This window comes from Medicago truncatula, chromosome 3 (genome assembly GCF_003473485.1).
Source record: "Medicago truncatula cultivar Jemalong A17 chromosome 3, MtrunA17r5.0-ANR, whole genome shotgun sequence".
Taxonomy (NCBI): Eukaryota; Viridiplantae; Streptophyta; class Magnoliopsida; order Fabales; family Fabaceae; genus Medicago; species Medicago truncatula.
The window spans coordinates 34,741,485-34,761,228 of record NC_053044.1 but is presented as its reverse complement, the minus strand read 5'-3'; the positions used below and the strand labels follow the sequence as shown (position 1 = coordinate 34,761,228).

At 32.4% G+C, this 19,744-nt stretch overlaps 2 protein-coding genes across 3 annotated transcripts; one reads left to right on the top strand and one right to left on the bottom strand.

Annotated features, from left to right (window-relative positions):
- The first annotated feature begins 6,174 nt into the window (after positions 1–6,174).
- On the top strand, positions 6,175–12,329 carry LOC11411357 (uncharacterized). 2 transcript variants are annotated; one of them, XM_003600774.4, is made up of 11 exons: positions 6,175–6,322; positions 7,983–8,259; positions 8,351–8,505; positions 8,625–8,718; positions 8,831–8,901; positions 8,985–9,091; positions 9,633–9,754; positions 10,855–10,943; positions 11,318–11,377; positions 11,717–11,821; positions 11,915–12,329. In XM_003600774.4, the coding sequence occupies exons 2-11, from the start codon at positions 8,052–8,054 to the stop codon at positions 12,029–12,031; spliced, it is 1,128 nt and encodes a 375-aa protein (XP_003600822.1). In that variant the 5' UTR covers positions 6,175–6,322; positions 7,983–8,051; the 3' UTR covers positions 12,032–12,329. The 2 variants fall into 2 exon arrangements, with proteins under 2 accessions (XP_003600822.1, XP_039687353.1); XM_039831419.1 differs by lacking the exon at positions 6,175–6,322 and adding an exon at positions 6,443–6,528.
- Positions 12,330–14,571: 2,242 nt separating this feature from the next.
- On the bottom strand, positions 14,572–16,690 carry LOC11413788 (GDSL esterase/lipase At5g45910). Its single transcript, XM_003600773.4, has 5 exons — positions 16,450–16,690; positions 16,029–16,247; positions 15,790–15,932; positions 15,353–15,626; positions 14,572–15,249 (listed from the first exon to the last, which is right to left on the bottom strand). Exons 1-5 carry the CDS (start codon positions 16,688–16,690, stop codon positions 15,011–15,013), a joined length of 1,116 nt encoding a protein of 371 aa, XP_003600821.2. The 3' UTR covers positions 14,572–15,010.
- Positions 16,691–19,744: the final 3,054 nt, after the last annotated feature.

Here is a 19,744-nt window from a genome sequence, read left to right as displayed (position 1 = left end):
ACTTAAAACCCAAGAATCTCCTCCAAGCGTGAATCACCATTGAGCCTAACCACACTAAGATCCAACTCCTCCATTGAGTCTAACCAGGCTCTGATATCACTTGTTGGTGAGCCAAGGAATGCAGGAGAAACAACAGACTCAAATACTCCAGAATCACTAAGAAACTCATGCTAAATAAAAAATAACTGATCTATCTAGCGTGAAACCTAAAAAGAAAAAAAAAATATTAAATAGGTCCCCTCAATTTGTCCCTTTGGCCAAGCTTATTTGTAACTCCTCCAGGAATAACATTCCCCAATGCAAAAGATGGTGTGTTTGTTTTAAGTTTATCGGATTTATTTTTAGGAATAACATTTCTTAAAATATAAAGATGTGAATTTCATTTTAAGGTATTTAGAAAAAAGATGTTTAGTCAACATTATAATATTTCCATAAACTTTAAAAATAAGGATTATAATAGGTAGTTAAATTTGAATTTATTCTCATCTTCATGAGATTACCACAATTTTCTATGTGAAATTATTTTTATTACCATAAACATTTTATACACTAGGATAAAAATTTATTAAACTTGTAATAAACATAGACATGTACTCCCTCCGCTTCTAAATATAAGCAAAATTGATTTTTTAGATTCATTCAATTAATGTTTTGCTTATATTTAGAAACAGAAGGAGTATATTTCTATCATTTTATTCCCAAAAATCTATAGATATAACCTCAAATAAACACCATTCGTTATGCTTGCTAGTATGATTAATATTTTCAATTTCCTTTGGTGTTGTCAAAACTCAAAATCAATGCAGGTTTTATAATGTGAGAATTACTTGGTAATCCGCCATCAATTCCATTAATGTCAATATTTCCTTATCTAGTACTTAGTTTTACTCGTACTAAAGGATTTACTTCTATTAATTATATTAATGAGAGTATGCTGTACTGAAGTTTTTAAAGATCTCAACACACCCTCTTCATGCTTCTGCGATGAAGGAAATTTTTGGCACCCGGATTCTTTGGATTATGCGTACCACTGATGGTTGACGGTTCTGTCTTTGGTTGTCCTGGGTGGAGGAGAGCTTCCATAGTGATCATTATGTATCATTATTTTTAAAGAAAAGTGATCATTCTTAATGGGCACCAAAATATTTTACAATATATAATAGGAGTACTTATTTAGATTCGTGTTAAATAGGTGAAACATCCATCATGTCTCTTGGTGGTCTTGAATCATAAGTTTTGTTAATGTTCCCGAAGCTCACAAATAAATGGTATTAGATCATTGATACAACTTGATAGTTGAGTGTGGGTGGATCTTGGTGGATTGGATTCTTATATTAAAAGTTTTCCGTAGTCAAGAGACATATAATTCGTTGGTTGTAATATTGTGCAAGTATGAGACTCACACTTGAGGCCATAGAGAGTTTGTTTGATTCGGGTATGAATTATTAGTTCTACATCGATTGTAAATGAGTTAGATATTAGATATATAAAAGAGCTGGCTCATATAACCAATATTTTATTAGTCTTAGTCTCTTGAAGTTGGTGGTCCTCTTTAATAATTAATATGTTATTGCTCTGAACGCTCCATTGAACTTTTCAACAAATTATCTTTCTACAACATTTTTTTTTAAGAACTGCAACAAATTTTTGTTTAAATTTGATGGGTAAAGACTGCATTATATTTTCTTTTACAAATCATTCAAAGAACACTTACCCAAAAAAAATAAAAAATACCAAAACCAAATAATTGGTAGGCACATTTTAAATGGTGAGATTATAATATACTTTGGAAATGAAACTTACATAAAGTATAGGACCCACATTGGTAGACACACTTTATAGCAAGTCTCTAAACTATTTTAAATTTTTAAATAGATCTTTCAACAAAAAAATTTATAGTTAATAAGGAGTAAATGAGTTTCACAAAGACAAATTGTTTGGGAGAATCCGACTTCGATTTTCGGGTGGAATAATTTTTGATCAGGTTATTCTTACCTCACAACCAAATTCTAGATTTGTCCTGTCCCCAAGAAATCAGAGGGTTAACGCAAAAAAAAAAAAAAAAAAAAAGTTTTATAATTAGGCCTCGAATCATCTTTTGAAAAAATTGAGCATCCAAATCTAGATTAACAACAATTTATAATTATACTTAAAAGAAATTATAAAAATATTCATAATATTTTTTTTGAGGAAAAAAATGTTCACAGATTGTTTCATAAATTGAGTTTCTATAAATTTAAAATTTTATTTATTTAATGATAAGCAATATATTAAAAAAATGTTAAAATTACATCTTTAATAAGCTGATGTCTCCATAGTACAATGATGGACCTGTGGTGGTTGGCATTGTCAATGTCTACACTAATGAAGCAAAAAAATGACAACTGACCAATAACAATGTCTAATTGGAACATAACATTTGGTGATGCTTGATATAGACCCTGCCACTACGATAAATATTTTACAAAAACTATATAAGATATAACGTATGCAAACATAATAAACTTAAGACGATATTGTGGATGTGATTTGAAAGTAGTAGGTACGTATGGAGATGAAAAATTTCATGTGTAATTTTCATATAATAGAGTAAAGTGTAATATTTTCCTATTTAAACTCAATATATTTAAATTTTTGTGGTTATCATTCTTTCTTCTTGTTTTTTTTTTTTTGAAAGATCATTCTTTCTAAATGGTGAGAGATTACAATATAGTCTTGTGTGAAAATTATACATGAGATAATTGAGGCACATTTGAATTATTAGGACGCAAATGTCAGATCCACCAAGCCATTTTCATTGCTAGCACCACTGGTGTGTTTTTCCTTCCTTCTATACCACGCGCATACACCAATTTTCACTTGGTCGACTAGTGACAAATTCCACACACTCACAGCACCATTGATATTTTTCTTGTATAATTTCCACTTTGTGGATTCAATCTTGATTTGGGGTGCGACTGAGTTACATATATAGGACGTACCTATCACTTCCAGGTGATGTAAAAAACGTTATCCACCATTGTCTCACCATGTTTGATTGTTTGTATAGATTTTTGCCCATTTTGATTGTTTGATTGTTGGGCTATGTCGAGTATCATCCTTATTGAGACAAGAGTAGCCGCACAAGTGAATTTGATAGAACATCTTTACTAAAAATCTTAAATATTGAGTTTATGAGTCATCTCATTTATAAAACATTTAACCTCCATTTTTTCAAGTAATGTGAGACTTCTAACTCATCTCATACGTGTTGCAATAATCTTCCCATCAAATGTGAGTATTTCCATTCATTATCCCTCTTAGTTTTGAGTCATTTCCATTCACTATGCTCCCTCTTAAGTGGAAGTTTTTTTTTCATCCACGTACACTTGCACTTCCACCATCGTTGATTCTCTTTCAACAGGACATGTCGTCTAAACACTTTTGGTCAGGAAAACTTTCAATACAAGGAGGCGGCCGAACTCGTCATCGAACCATCGACTTTGATACCTCTGTTAGGTCATGAGAGGAGTCTGAGAATCATCCACATTACGTTAAGAGCAACTACACAAATGAGTTGGATACATCATCTTTACCCCAAACCTTAAGACATTAGATTTCTTGGGTCCCTAATTTATAAAGCGTTCAAACCATACATTGTATGATTATAAGATTTTTTATTGTAAAATTGATGGTTGTTTGAGTAGTTGTTTATGAATTAGAATATTGTTTTTACTTGGAAGGAAGATTAAATTAAGTAGTAGTGCATTTTGGGTAGTTTAAGAAATGAAATACCACAATGGATAATATATGTATATTTTGTGTTCTATGTTTTTGATGAAATGTTTCAGAGAATGTTTCATTTGTTTTTTATGTTCGTTGTTGTGTAGATATATCTGACGATGTTGGTAGGCTTCGACTCGGTAGGTAGAGTCAACATAACTTTGTATGTAAGGCAAATGATGCAGTTAATCCTCCCCCTAAACGGGACTGACGTAGGCATCTGACTCAAAACGACGATGAGTCAAACTCCTCATAAGTGGTTGAGCCTACACCTGTTGCGCATAAGGAGTATCTAGACGATGTTTTCCCATCACCACCACAATAACCATCACGACACTACCATGACACACCACTATCACTACTACCATAGGTTGACAATCTTATGGAATACGGTGGTGGGCCTTCTGATTATTCTCCACTTCTTAATTTGTCTCAACACAATGCCACAAAAATTTGTATATGAGAAGTAAGTACAATTATTTTCAATGTTTTAGTCTTTTTTTTTTTTTTTTTTTTTAAATTCAACTACTTTTATGATTGATATATATATATATAATTGTTTTTTGTTTGTCAGACCTAAACTTTGGAGCAATTCATCGGAATATATCCATCAAATTTATTTTGTCGACTTGCAAGACCCTTCACCCTTCAAATTGTTAGACAACTACGTGGCCTTCCTTGACCGTCTAGAGGGGGATGGCATGAACTTCAATCCATCATCAGACGCGTCCTTTAATGATATTTGTTGGTACCTATGTTGGGTTAAGTGCGATCATATGATGGTTTATCGCCACTTGCCAAAGGGGTTGATGATGCAGTATGGCCAAGTTCAGACTATTCTGCTACACATTGTACTTGATCCCGAGGGGGTCTATTGTTGGAGACACCCTAGCATTTCGTATCGAGTTGCATTTTCTAATTCTATAGGGTATCTCATCTGATGGTAGTTCCCCTAGTCGAGGGATAACCCCCTACGACGACAAATGTTGATGTATTGGTAGATGAGGAGCATGTCACGAATGTTGTGCATACATTTCAAGTGATCGGGAGTGTTAGGACCATTGCCTTGGATGTTATGACAAATAGTACATCATGCATGTGGATTGTGGATGAAACAATGTCGACCAAAGAATGACGACAAAGTAACACAAAGAATGATGGCTTTCAGTGATTATTTTTGTATTTTATTTTTGTTTCATGCAATTGTTAAATGCTGATATTGTAATACCTAAACAATTATTTTTTACTTTGGAATGAACGATTTAAAAATTTGGTCAATTTAGAATATTAATTTCTCCCTTTAAAATGTTAATTTTATAGATGGCAATCTGGAATGTGATGTTGCCAATCTCATAATTATTTTTGCTCTTTAGAATGTAAGCAGTGCCTTACCCAATTTGGCCAATTATGAGTTTAGGTTATTACATTGCATTTTTTCCTTTCTTTACAACTAATTCCTAACTACCGTTCTTGTAAACGGTAGTTAATTGCCGTTTGTAGAAACGATTAGTTAATTGTCATTGGATGTATTTTTGTTAGTTGAAGGTGCTTGTGAAATGACATGTGGCTAAAGAGCAATTTTCGAAGTTTTTTTTGTTTTTTATTTCATAAACTCCCCTCTCAGACTGAACATTTTACCATGTACCCCATCACTTATACCTTCACCCCTACAAATCATAAAAAATTCCAATTTTGACCCTTTTGTCATATGACTTCACCCTACAATATCATTTTTGATAGAAAAAGTTTTCCATAAGTTGTAATTAAACACAAGATTTCTGGAAATTGAAATTTAAACCGTGATTGAACTGTAGATTTCCGTCGATGAAATTACAGTTGTTTAAGTTACCAAAAAAACATTTTTCGTCTTCAACCTTCGTTCATAATTTCTAATTGTATGAATAATAATCAAAATGAAAGGAACCCAAAACTCACGAAGCTAAAAATAAGCCACAATCCAAATGTAAAAGAGAATACAACTTTTTCAACCTGGATACAAATAACTAGCACTTAATCGAAAAGCGTTTGATTATGATTTACATGATTTGTCAAGGCTGCTCATATTTTCCCATGAATCTAATAGTTTTTGCAGAATTTTTTCACGAAAATACAACAAATTAAATGAAAGATCTACCATCAAATTACTAAAGGGACAAATTAGGAAATTTATATGATTTGTAAAGGTGAACATAGGTTTAACCTCGTGAGTTTGAGTTTGTGGAAGATTTGTTGTTAATACATCAATGATCATGGAAGAATTTCTTGATTGAAGGTTAAGTGAGGAATTCTGGGTAACTTTTAATTAGTAGAAATATTTTGTAGGGGTGAAGTCAAATTATAAAAAGGGTAAAATTGGAATTTTTCATAATTTGTAAGGATGAAAGTATAAGTGTAGGGGTATAGGGTAAAATTTCCTGTCAGACTTATGCATTTGGGCTTATAATTTGAAACAAACACGGAGCTTCACGAACCCGGCCCGAAACGCTTGCGACTCGCTTTCTCTCTTCCTTCTCTCAGAAACTGTTCTTCGTTCTTTTCGCACTCTTTGCTCTGCAATCAGGTATCATTTTCGCTACTCGCTTATGATTTTTGTGTTCTTGATCTTCACTCTGCGATTTTCATTTCTGGGTTACCTTATTCGAGTGTTGATTATTCTTATCATTTATGAACATTCATAAACATTGCATTGCGCACAAGCTGTTTGATAAAATACTCGAATTGGAGAAAAATAAAGTGTGCTGATTTGGAGTGATTTTTTATAATCATGTATATTGTTGATGTTTTCTCTAGTTTTTGATGTGGCTAGTAAATTTATGGAAGCTTAGTTAATATTTTTTCCATTCATTTTCGTGTTGTTGCATTGTTATACATATTAACAGTAACAAGTGAAGAAGTAATTGTATTTTGAACTATTGTTGTTCTTTATTTCGTTGGTTCTTGTGCCTTTTGACGATAGTCTGGTGTGAAGGTTAATTTTCTTCTTTTTTCTTTGGTTAGTCATAGCAACATTAGAGAGTGGCGTATCACTTATCGAAGAAAAGATGATAGAAACTCAGCTTAGATGGTTTGGGCATGTTGAGAGAAGATATGTAGATTTTGTAGTAATGTGAGTAGATCAGATGGAGGTAGTCAAATCACTAGAGGCAGAGGAAGACCTAGAAAAACTATAAGAGAAACTATCAAGAAAGATTTTACGATTAATGATAGAACACTGTGACATCATTTGATTCATGCGCCGACCCCGCTTAGTGGGATAAGGCTTGGTTGTTTTTGTTGCTAGTTCTAGCAGAATGATATAGGCAGGCAGTGTGTAGTGTTTTGGCTCTGAGAAAGTGTTTTGCATGCATTGATTTTGTGTTTCTGTCTCTTGCTTCTTGGTTATTCTGATCTGATTTTTTTCTTGGGCATAATTCTCATTCTCATGGAAAACAAATCAGTAATTTATTACTCGAAAATTAATAACTTGAAACGATGTTCCTTTCAACTCCAATTTTTTTGGTGACACTATTGCAAGATGTTAAGTTAAGAGTGGCATCGGTAAGATAGTTAGGGGAAATTGATGGGATGCTTTATAGTGTGAAAATTAATATCCAGTAGAATAGCTTAACATGGTACTATCGTTATGTTGTGGCATAGATTTTGTGTACTGGTTTGTCTTGCTTATAATTATTAACTCAAGTGGATTCTCTATATTAGTATATTTTCATAGTTTTGCTACCTGGCATAGGTTGGAAAGATGGTGTGTGTTAGGGAGTCTAAATTATTGTCAGTGCAGTTTAAGTTAAAACTAGAGAGCAGCTATACTTATAAAAGCATCAAGTAGCGACGTAACTTTAGTGAACCACAGACACAAAACTCATAAGGATGATTACCGACGTTTAATATTTTATTGAAACTTGCTAAGCTTATGCTCAACACCAGCTATTGCACTCCATCCATTATACCAAAATTTTAATGTTTGACTGAAAAAAGTAGGTCTGCACATGTTTTGAATCTCATCATGCCCTTTTTATTGTCTATGATTACTTTAGAACATCTGATATACAAAAATTCACCTGCTGCCCTCTTATCTATTTCTTTATAACATGTTTTTGCAAGCAAATATTTCAATGACAAAAAATTAATTCCTAAATGCAAGCATTTTCATGCTTCTGGTCTTTCAAATTGATGGTCGGAAACTGTATAGTTTAGTCTTATGCAAGACATGTTTATCCAAACAGGCCCTATATCTACCGAGTTCACCCGTAAACGACATCTGAGCCGTAACTCGGTCCCTTTCACATTTAGACATGCAAGTGGTGTCAAATGCTCGCCGAGTCTCTCGGCTCTTGCAATCTCCGATTTTCCTTTCATCTCATCTTCGAAGCACCGAAGAACCGATTCTCTCTGGGCTCGCACAATATTATTACCGGCAAGTGAAATCTGAACCTTCAATTTTCTTCGCGTCGAAGGCTTTTTACAGTTCTGGAGTTGATAATGTTGAAGGGACTCCATCAGGTTCTTCATTCAACTGTGAACCGCAAATTCCCTTTTCGAATTTCATTTTTCTGTTGTTTTATTGATTTGTATTGTTGAATTTTGAATGTAGATGCTGTGAAGAATCTTTATGATAAGATGCTTGAGTCTGTAAATGTAAAACGATCCATGCCTCCAAATGCTTGGTTGTGGTCAATGATCGCTAGTTGTAAACACCATCACGATATTAGTCTTCTCTTTGACATTTTGCGAAACCTTCGCAGATTTGTTAGTTTCTATTCTCTTCTCCTCTCACCTTTTTTTTTTTTTCTTCCAGTTATTATTATTTTTTTATATTGATTCACTCTCTTTGCAATGATGATGAATTTAATCTGTTTGATGAGCAGAGGTTGTCAAATCTTCGCATACATGACAATTTTAACTGCCACCTCTGTCGTGAAGTTACTAAGGCATGTGTTCATGCCGGAGCCCTTGATTTTGGTATGCTTTATTTGCGTGTCCGTTTTGTCTTTTATAAAGCTGTGCTGTTCCATTTTTGAAATTTGAAGATGTGAAATGAAATTGAGGTTTTTTGGCTTAAATGTGTGAGCAGGAAAGAAGGCTTTGTGGAAGCATAATGTCTATGGATTGGCACCGAGTGTTGCATCTGCACACCATTTACTGGTATTGTTAGACATACTAATGTCCTAATTTCTTTGATTCTGTCTCTTGTTTGCATTTGGTAAGCTATCGTCAATTTATTGCAGCTTTTTGCTAAGAACAACAATGATACTAAACTATTGGTGGAGGTAATGAAACTTTTGAAGAAGAATGATTTACCATTGCAACCAGGCACGGCAGATATAGTTTTCAGGTATGTTATTATTTTAGCATTTTCAATATTTGTTTCGCAATATGAAGAGTCTTTTTGAAAAAGTACTTTTTAAAATTTGAATATGATGTTTACCTCTTAAAGCAATTGCTTAATATTTAATTGATATAATTGATGTTCCCTCTGTTGCTGACTTCCATGCACTCATTTCAAATCCTGCTGTGTTTAGTCCCCCGAAACTCCTTTTGTTTTATGAAGGCAACTTGGTGCCTCTGTGTGTAAGGTTACAAGTCTACAATACAGTTAGTTTGCATGATTTTTTGAGCTTGCAAAATGCTGAGATGCATTGTAATATAACATGTATTTAGTACCTAAAGAACCACTTTTCGAAGCTAAAAGTGATGCAAATCAAGAGAAAAAATGAAGAATCTATCCTTTTTTTTATTCATCTAAAGGGTTATTTTGGTATTGTCTAACAGACTAACACTGAACATAAATTATGATCCTCACTTTTTCTTTTTATGTTGCTTTCATTCTCTTCTTTATATGCTTCTGACCTGTTACCTGGGTCAATCATTTGCAGCATTTGTTACAATACAGATGAATGGGAGTTGATTAATAAGTATGCAATAAGGTTTGTCAAGGCTGGTGTAAAACTACGTGAAACCTCATTTGACACATGGATGAAATTTGCTGCTAAAAGAGGTGCACATAGTTTGAGTTTTCTTTTTGACTTGATGTCTTTTGTCTGCCTAATTTTGCGAGCTTCTATTGAATTTCAACAGTTGTTTGTCTAAGTGGATTCCTATATTGAACATAAGCTATCCATTAAATTTTTGAGATAATAAATTGCCTACCTTTTGCTGGCTTTTGATTTTTCCTTTCTTTCCTAACTTGCATCTTTCCTGATGTTGGCATCCTCTTTTTTCTCAGTTTTTAGGAAACGGAAAGAAGCCCAAAATAGAAACTAAAGCCACGTAGGCAAGGTTTTGAATATAATTTCATAAATAGCACTAAAGCCGGAGTCCTGAATTTGGTTATACTATTAATTGTTTTACTATCAATCTGTAATATATCATATATTTAGATAAATCATATATACTTTTGCATTTTATTACTGAGGAATCATGCTAGAGAAAGATTTTTTTTTTTCAGACTAATGTGTCGTGACTTGTTCTATCCTTATCTTTTTTTAAATGAATTAGTTCAACTATATTCATAACGTCTTCAAGACTTTGATGGCAATGAATACACGTAGTAGTATCATATCATTTCAAGATCATGCTATAAATCACGGTAGTCAAATTGGGAGACGTATCGTGTATCGTTTGACCGCTTTTTTGAATCGTGTGTCTTATTGTATCATGTATCGTAAGATACATTAACAAAAAAATTATGAATTAAAATATCATATTTAAACTCCAAAATACTTCAAATATCATATATAAACTTCAAGATACTTCCAAACTCAAGTCATAAACAAAAATGAATAACATAAAACATCATTAGTTCAATCAAAATTGAACATAACTCCTTGATAAGTAGGAGGTTTCAAAGCCTTGACATATTCACCAACAGGGTGTTTTGGGATACAGGAGTAAGATACGTAACGGTGAAGGGTGTTTTCGTATCGTATGCATCATAGGATACAAGGTGTTTTAGGATACATAAGATACACATGGGTGAATAGTGTTTCCGTATTGTAGGATACATACTACACTGATATAAATGATTTTTTGGGCTTTCTAAAATCGTTTCTATTTATGATGAACTAATTGTTATGCCTTTCATTTTTTTATTTGTAGGAGACACCGAGTCATTATGGAAAATAGAAAAGTTGCGATCTGATTCAATGAAAAAGCACACTCTGGCAACTGGGTTTTCTTGTGCCAAGGTAGCAGATCCATCCAATCCATTGTTTGATTTGACAATTAATTTTGATTATAATGCAGTTACCAAATATTAGAGTTTTTCTTATTAGAGTTAGAGAACATACTCTATGGAACAAATATTGCACTTAATAATTTTCTATTTTGACATGTTTATATTCATCTATTCGTTTTTTAAAGAGTCAAGGTTTTCTTTTCAAAGAAAAATAAAACAAAAGCTTCTTAATTTTCTCAATTTTTTAGAAGCCTTACCTTGTATTAATTCGCATCACATAAGTTCCCAATGCTGATATGTGTTTTGACTTTCAAGTTGCTGAATTCTGTTGTAGCAGTGTTCCACTTTTATAGGAAGTCTAAGCCTGTTTTTATGATTTTGTAGGGTCTTCTGTTGGAAGGTAAGCCTAGTGACGCTGTTGCCATCATTCAAGTTCTAAATCAGGTATAGAGTGTATGCTCTTAACATTTTTTTCTTTCTTTCTTTCTATATTATCAATTTCTTCACTGATTATTGAAACAAAGAAATGCTTCGCAAATAGAAATAAAACAGCACTAGTTGAAGTCATGAGGTTATTATCCTGTAAATATTGGTCAAGAGTCAAATTAGTTCAACAGCATGATGGTGACAAAATTATAACTATATCATTAATTATATTTGTTGGAACTTTCTTTTTCTTTGTTAAGATATGAATGACTGTTAGCAAACTGAGTGGAACATCATATTTGTCTTTGATAGTCATTTTTTATTAACTCTTTGTTTTATTGATTTCATTGTTGCTAGACTTTGTCTGATACCAAAAAATCAGGCATGAAAGATGAACTTCAGAAACTTGTATCTGAGTGGCCCTTTGAAGTTCTTAAGCACAAAAATGAAGAGGAAAGAAAAGTATACTATCTCATTGCGAAGAAATTTTAGTTGTCATTCTACTTCAACTTTGCCTCTATAAGACAGTAATATGTTTTTCTGCTTTACTGACAGGCATTCGCAGCCTCTTTGAAATCTGACATTCTTGCAATGGTTAATGATTTACTGGACATGGGACTTGAGGCAAATGTAAGTTTGGAAGACCTAAGCAGAAGAGGTGTTCCACAATAGCATTTGTTAGAGGAGTATCTATTTATCAAGTTGCTTCATAGCACTAATTAGATACCAAGTCTGTTATTATATCAAATGTTGTTTTACCAAATAGAAATTAACTATTATTTTGCTCCTAGTCTAAACCCATATGTTCAAGGTTTTGGTAGCATATTGGTGGCATTTAGCATGTTTTTCAAAAACTGAAATCTAGATTTCAATATGTGAGAACAAAAATAATCTGGCATGTCGTTCTACTCTAATGTGCAAGTAATTCCTTACTATGAGTACAAGTGAGGATACTTTATTGGTTTTTTAACCTCGTTGGTTCATGTTGAAGTGAATTATTACCCCCTTCAACTTCAATGAATAAGTTGTTTTTGATGCTATCTATTAATTGGATTTGGTTATTACGGAATACATTGCTAATTGAAATGACAATTGAGTAGGCATACTACCAGCCTAAGTTTGTATTTGCTAGTAAAATAATTTGCAGTAGACAATTGTGAGGACCCGGGTTCGAACCCGGGTCACGACGTCCAGCTTTATAATTTCGACATTTGTCAGTTGAGTTAGGACTTCTAGACCGGATTACTATAACCCCATTCTCCTAAGAACGGATGTTGAACAAAATACATTTGTTCCTAATAATGCATAAGCAACTGTTCGTGATAAACTAAATTTAAATAAACTCTTTTAAGTACTTTCACATGTTACCCTTTTTCTTTTATCTGTAGAATTCATTCTCATGTTCAAGTGTATCCTGTTATTTTTGGCATTTACACAATCTTACCCCCAATTAAACGACTTGATCCAACATTGGCCAACTGGGCATCTATTAAATAGTGTTTTTTTTTTAATGGCTTAACTTTTCAGAGCATCATAAACTGCTTTTAGAATTCGAATATTATGTTGTCAACAAAAGATTAGTGGATGTTTTTTTATTTTGAGAGGAAAGATTAGTGGATTTTGGTTATTGAAATTTGAAAATATTGCAGTTTCAGTTCAAGTTCCCATTGCTACAAAAATAAGAAAAATGATTCCACAGACTTACATTACATTTTCACACCCAACGGATACCCATTGAAAGAGACGTGCGACTATGTTTAAAATAGACGTGTGACTACTGGTTGTATAACTCAAACTATCAATGATCATCTGAGGCAGTGGATCAGAGAGGTATGAAATGGGTTCAGAGGATTAGAGAGGTCCAGAGGATCAACACCCTATCAGATCAATTTAGAGGATGCACAACAGAAGATGCGATTGCTAACTAGTATATTGTACCGTTGTTATGATGTATATACTATAGATTAGCATAAGTTATTAGAGATTAGTTAGTTGACGGTTACCAGCTAGCTCACACTAGTTAGTCAGTTAGAGATTAACTTGATTATAGGGTTTACTTTCTAGTCAAGTAACTATAATTAGTTAGCATAACCATCTCTATATATATGGTTATTGTGTTGTGCAGATTTGTATCACCACAACATTACATTGAATACAATTACACTTTTTTTCACTCATACTCTCTCTTCTTGAAAGTTCCAATTCACCTCACATTAATGTGTAGCTTTTCAATCCAACAATGGCTTAGACAAACAATTGGATTTATGTGGTTAATAAATTTGTCGGATTGATAGAGAACCTTTGAGTTTAATATTTGGTTTAAATAAATATTAGTTAATGGTTATGCGCTTGGTTGTTCCGACATTGTTGCTTATCAGGCTAGCTTTAAAAAACCATCAGGCTAGCTTTATTAGTTGTTTTGCCGTTAGTGTTGGTAATACAACATCTCTTCTTGCTTAGTGTTGCATGGAGTTATGATTGTTATTGAATTGACATATGCTAAAAGTTGGACTCATATTTAAATTGAATATGATTCTCAGTTGGTTAACTTAGCCTTCAAGTCATCTTCAGTCATCTTCTATTGTTAATTGGCACATAAAAAATAGGTGTAATTGTTTGAATAAGATCATGTCTTTGGGTTTTGGTCTAGTTCCTCAAAACTTTATTCTTTTATTAAAGAATTATAGGACGCTGCAAATAATGTGATGCCTTTGAGGTATCAGTATAATTGGAACTACGGTGTCTCATGTGATGCCTTGCACATTATTATTTTGTCCTAAACAAAAAATCTTAGCTAACCTTGATAGAGACAAGGTTCACTAAATTATGGTATACTCCTTTCTTAAATTATTTACCGCGAGAAGATATTTTCGTAAAAAACGTGTAAATATGTTAGAACCAGCAGTAAACTTTTATTGAAGAAGACAAACTAGCCTATTAAAATTGACATCAGGAGAACCAAATTTGAGACCTTAAAAAGAGCGCACTCCTAAGTCTCAAGCCAACATCACTAGAACCACCCATGTGGGTTGAACCAACTTTATTTTTGACAAAAAAAATGAATAACATTATATGTATGCAAGCACACCATTTTGCAGCTAGAAGTCTCTTACTAGTGTCTGACAACAAAAATAATAGAAAATTAAAAGAAAAAGATGCCAAAATACAATATTTTCATGCAATATGTGTCGATGGGCAGGGGGAAAAACAGCTTTGCAAGATCCCTAACTATTTTCATTCATTTGTAAGATTCATCTTTAACAATATCTTGTTACAAGTTTCATTTTCTTGGCAATTTACAGCTTGCAAGTCTAACATTAGACACTGCTCCATGACACTATAGTCAAAGACACAAAACAAACTATCACTCTAAATGGAAAATAACTAACACACTTTAGAAAAGAAAAATGGGAAGCAACATATTTCACTTGAAAAAAAGACTTGGTGAAAGTAAATACAACAACAAATTTACGGGAGAGATGATTCATCTACGAAAAGGCTTTAAAAGGGAGGACGGGAGACGAAAAATGAGAGGGGAAGTAAGCAAGCTTATAATTGAGTACATTTAAACTTCTCATAGCAGAGATATAAAGTGTAATCATGATTGGAATTCATGAAAGAAAGTCTTTCTTAATATTTACATCATCAATTCTAAGCTATCTTGAAAGGAGCAGGTTTTAGAGAAGGATATGCAAAAGGGCCTTCGATTAATCCTTTAGCTATTTGCTTATAAGCGGCTTCGGTAAAATGGGGTCCATCCCAATTTATTAGTTTTGAAGGATCAGAGCAAACTGTTGTATTCGGCGTTCCACACCAATACTCATCATGATGATATGGTCCACTTCCTCCACAACATGCTTTCAAAATCTCGACCTTATCAGAAATAAAACCTGCATCATTAATGTACATAAATTAGTGAATGGGATCAAACAAATTTGATAAGAATAAAACAATAAAAAGTTAACAAGGAAAGAAAATAATTGCTCCACACACCATACTGTTGAGGTGTTTGATATAAACGCTTGGCATCGTTGTAATAATCAAAATATACTATCTTAGCTTGAGGGTGTTTCTGTTTTATTGTCTCTATGGATTTTTTTAGCTGCTCATTAAAGTATTCAATGAGAGTGTTGTAAGCTATCAAACATCCAAATTCATCATAGTCTTCTTTCTTCTGACTAATCTTTTTTGACAATATGTCAGTATTACACCCCATTGGAAAGTTCCCTGGAACCACTAGCTCCACCGCTCCTTCTTCAATTAAAGCCTGACAAACATAATTAAATAAATATCCATTACAATTTTCCAAGACCATTATTTATTCAATATTACCTATAACTTAAACACAATTATTCTACAATTGAAGTCAAAAGTTATTTATTTTTTGCTAATACGTAAACATTTAATTACTTAAGATTTGTATAACATACATTGGTGGTATTTTTGATTGATTCAACCATCAAAGGAACTTTCTCTCGTAGTTCTGTAATAGTTTTAGAAAGATGATAAAAAATATCATTTCCACCAATCTCTCCCACTATAAACAATGAGTTTTTGAAGAAGCTGTCACATTCTGTGAACTCATAAAAAAACAAAAGTTTTGTTAGTCATATAGATGATAAACCATTTATATCACACAAAAATAACATGTAAGGATTTAGGACAAAACCTTCTTTACTTTTACATAAGTCGGGTTTTAGCTTCTTAAACCAATCAAATTGCACATTTAATGATTCCTTTGGTGCACTGACTCCACTAATGCCACTAAAATATTTGACATCAAGTGCAGTTGAACCGGCATAGGCGAAATTAACTCCCTTTTTTATATCATCTGGGATTTTGGTGATATTCTTATAGGCCGGTAAAAATGGCAACCCATATGCCTCAGCTACAATTAAAATGAGAATGAGCTAGTGAAATTTTCAATCGGAAATGTATCAACCATAAAAATTATTGATTTTAATTATAACGACCTCATAAAATATATTATTTTAGAGTTCTTGGTAGTATTATTATTTCTTTTTGTTATTTACTATTTCATTAATACAAAAAGAATTTATTTAAGAAAAAAGAAGTATGTGTAAAAGTACCTATGAAATCTATGATGAGTCGTCCATTTGACTGTCGTCCCGATGGATGTTTAAAGTATGTTGAACCATAGGGAATTAATTTTTCCATAACATTGAGGTGATCAAATGCAGCATTTCCGGTATCACTTGTAGAGTCGCCAAAGTTGAATATGGCTTCATACGGTAGAGGATTAGCATTTGAAATAAAGTTTCCAAAAAAGCCACATGCAAAGGTGATACCAAAGAGAATGGAGATCTTCATGGTGTTAAAGGAAAGATAGAAAAGAACTGATATTGATGTTTGCTAGAAAATAAGATTGATAATCTTTATATATTGTCACGCTTACTTCTTTGTCCTGTTATGAAACGATTTCTCTAAGTTTTTAGCTGGAACTTGTTTAGCTATTTTTAGTTTTGTAAGGTTGGGATGTTAGATCAAACTTAAAACATCTGAGGCATAAACACTAATTGATACGTATTGATTATGCTTGTTTGTTGTCACTATTTTTCTATTGTTTTTGCTTCCACTTTTTTCCACCAGAATTCTCTAAAAATATATTAATATACGAAAATTAGTTCGTAACAAAATATGATATCTCCTCCTCTAAAAAAATGATATCTTATGCCCACAAAAAAAATAGTATTCATATACTAAAACTAGAGATCATAACAAAATTTATGGTTTTAATTATTTCAATTATACTCACACAAAAGGGTTTTCAGAGCTCCATAAATTTCCACTTATTTGTACCACATTGATATTCCACTTATTATTCTTTTTTAGTTTTAATTCGTTGTTTCTAACAATTTATTCGACGGTAACTAAAAATTGTTGTTCACTTGAATCCATCAATTCATATTCATAGTTTTTCAACCAATATGAGTTAATAAGTAAAAAAAAAACTTGTATTATTATTTCTTTTCAAAGGAGGAATGTCACGCTAATTTTTGTAAGACTTTAACTCGGATACATCAAATACGTCATGACACTAAGGTAAATAATTGGACTTATGTGATTAATAAACTTGTCAAATTGATTGAGTATTTAAGGATAATCTTTGGTTTTGTCAAAAAAAAAAAAAAAAGTATAATCTTTGGTTCAAACAATTCTTTGCTAATATGTGCTTGGTTGTCCTGGCCTTGTTGCTTGTGGTAATATCTTTAGAAACTATCAAGCTAGCTTAATTGGTTGTTTTCGGTTAGTGGTAACAATACACCATCTCTTGTTAAATTAGATCTTGCATGGGGTTATCTTATGACTCATATTTGTTGGTTAACTTAGCCTTCAAGTTATCTTCCTTCATTTTCTGTTATATACGACAAAAATCAAATTTTAAATGATCAAATATATCACTACTAGAAAATGCAAAATTAGGGAGGAAGATTAGTGACGGAAAAAATAAAATTCCTTACAAATTTCTTGGTCGCAAAATTTAGTGACAGAATTAGAGAGGGATTTTGTGTTTTCCCTCTCTAAATTTCCCTCACAAATTTTTTCTTTTTTAGTAGTAATATATGATTGACTTTAACATTGTAAATGTATATAAAAATCCATAAATAATTTGTTTGCATAGCTAGGGGCCAAATAATTACACCTGAAGTGCTAAATTAGGTAAGAGTTTATCTTTTTAATTTAAGGAATTGACTTCAAATTCCTTCAAAAGCGGTTGTAAAATAGTCATTATAGGACTTGACCAAAAAAAAACAAAATAGTCATTATAGGGTTAGATTAGTGAGAGAGAAGAAAAATCCCTCTCCCAATAAAAAAAAAATCTCCAATTTATTACCAATAAAAGAAATGTGAAACAATAAGTACATAATCGAAAAACAAAACGATAAATACAAAAAATAATATAAAAGTAAATGAAGAAGATACCAAAATACAATATTTTGTTGTAATGATAATGGTGTTGGGCAAGGAACAACAGTTTTGAAAGATTCCTAACTAATTAATTTTCATATATTGTAAGATTCATCTTTAACAATATCTTGTTGCAAGTTTCATTTTCTTAGCAATATCACAGCTTGCAAATCTTACTTACATAGACACTGCTCCACGGCACCACAGTCCACATGCACAAAACAAACTATCAATATAAATGGAAAATAACTAACACACTTTAGAAAAGAAAAATGGGAAGCAACACATTTCACTTGAAAAAAATATGACTATTGACATAGAGATATGATATTTTCTACAATCATTTTTTGACAACTTTTTAATAACTTTCTCTCTCATATTTACATTATCCTCTTATTCTCTCTCTTCATTTTTCTTTCTCCATTGTTTTTAACCAATGAAAAGAGAAAAAAAAAAAGTTGTCACCAAAAGTTGTATGAAATGGTTGTTCAAATATCACTCCTCATTAACATAAATCGCCAACTTCAAAGGGGATCATTCGTCTACAAAAAGGCTTCAAAAGGGAGAGGCGAAGCAAACAACCCATTATTTCTTCCTATTGTGTATTCTTCCCGTTTTTTTACATTGGAATGGAAAAACAAGATAGAAAGAGGTATTTGTTGCATCTATTAATGTTATTTTTCTATGTTCTTTTAATTTTCGCTAACAATGATAAAAAAAAAAATTGGTAACTTAGTATTTAGCCTAAGAATTAGCTAATTTGGAAGATCAATCACACTGTCCACTATTAAGGATTTAATTAAAGTCCGAGCAAAATTTTATATGAATTGGCCCAACACAATAATGGTTAGCCCTTGAAAAATTTGAACCTAAAACATATAGAGTAGCACACTCTTAAATTTTAGACCAATACTACTGAGCTAACCGCCAGGGTTGTTAACTCTTTTTGATCAACGATACCATGCCAAGGAACGTATCAATGCAACTTCATTGCCTTTTTTTTAAGTACAACTTCATTGCAATTGTTAAAGTGAGGTTATTAAAGTAACATATAGCATCGTTTGTTATATGTAAGAGGACCCATTGTCTTAAGGGATACCAATTGTTTTAGCATCGTTGTGGACGGTGCCCCGAGCTCCCCTCATGACCCAACATAAATGGTATCCCTTATTCAAAATTGTGGTTTGTTATATGATTCATTCTCATTGTAGGTGAGTGAGACTCAATATAGTTAAATTTAACATATCGTTTGTAGTTTGTATATTGTGTTTGAAAACATTTTACGATAATGACAATTTTTATACCTTACAAACCATTTATTATATTTGCATAATGTTAAATTGGAGAAAATGATTGGTTTATTCACATTTATTGAATCTATTCTCTTCCTTTCGTGGTATAGTCTTTGTAGGTGGTGTGGAAATAGGTCAGGTCAAATGACAAAGGTCTACTTCC

Bases quoted from the DNA above. Each gene is read 5' to 3' on its own strand.
- LOC11413788 (XM_003600773.4), bottom strand. From the start codon at position 16,690: ATGAAGATCTCCATTCTCTTTGGTATCACCTTTGCATGTGGCTTTTTT. The intron at 16,248-16,449 runs GTACTTTTACAC...TTTTAATTGTAG, and splicing joins ACTCATCATAGATTTCATAG to CTGAGGCATATGGGTTGCCA. The intron at 15,250-15,352 runs GTGTGTGGAGCA...TTAATGATGCAG, and splicing joins TCAAACACCTCAACAGTATG to GTTTTATTTCTGATAAGGTC.
- LOC11411357 (XM_003600774.4), top strand. From the start codon at position 8,052: ATGCAAGTGGTGTCAAATGCTCGCCGAGTCTCTCGGCTCTTGCAATCT. The intron at 9,755-10,854 runs GTGCACATAGTT...TTTTATTTGTAG, and splicing joins GAAATTTGCTGCTAAAAGAG to GAGACACCGAGTCATTATGG. The intron at 11,822-11,914 runs GTATACTATCTC...CTTTACTGACAG, and splicing joins AAAATGAAGAGGAAAGAAAA to GCATTCGCAGCCTCTTTGAA.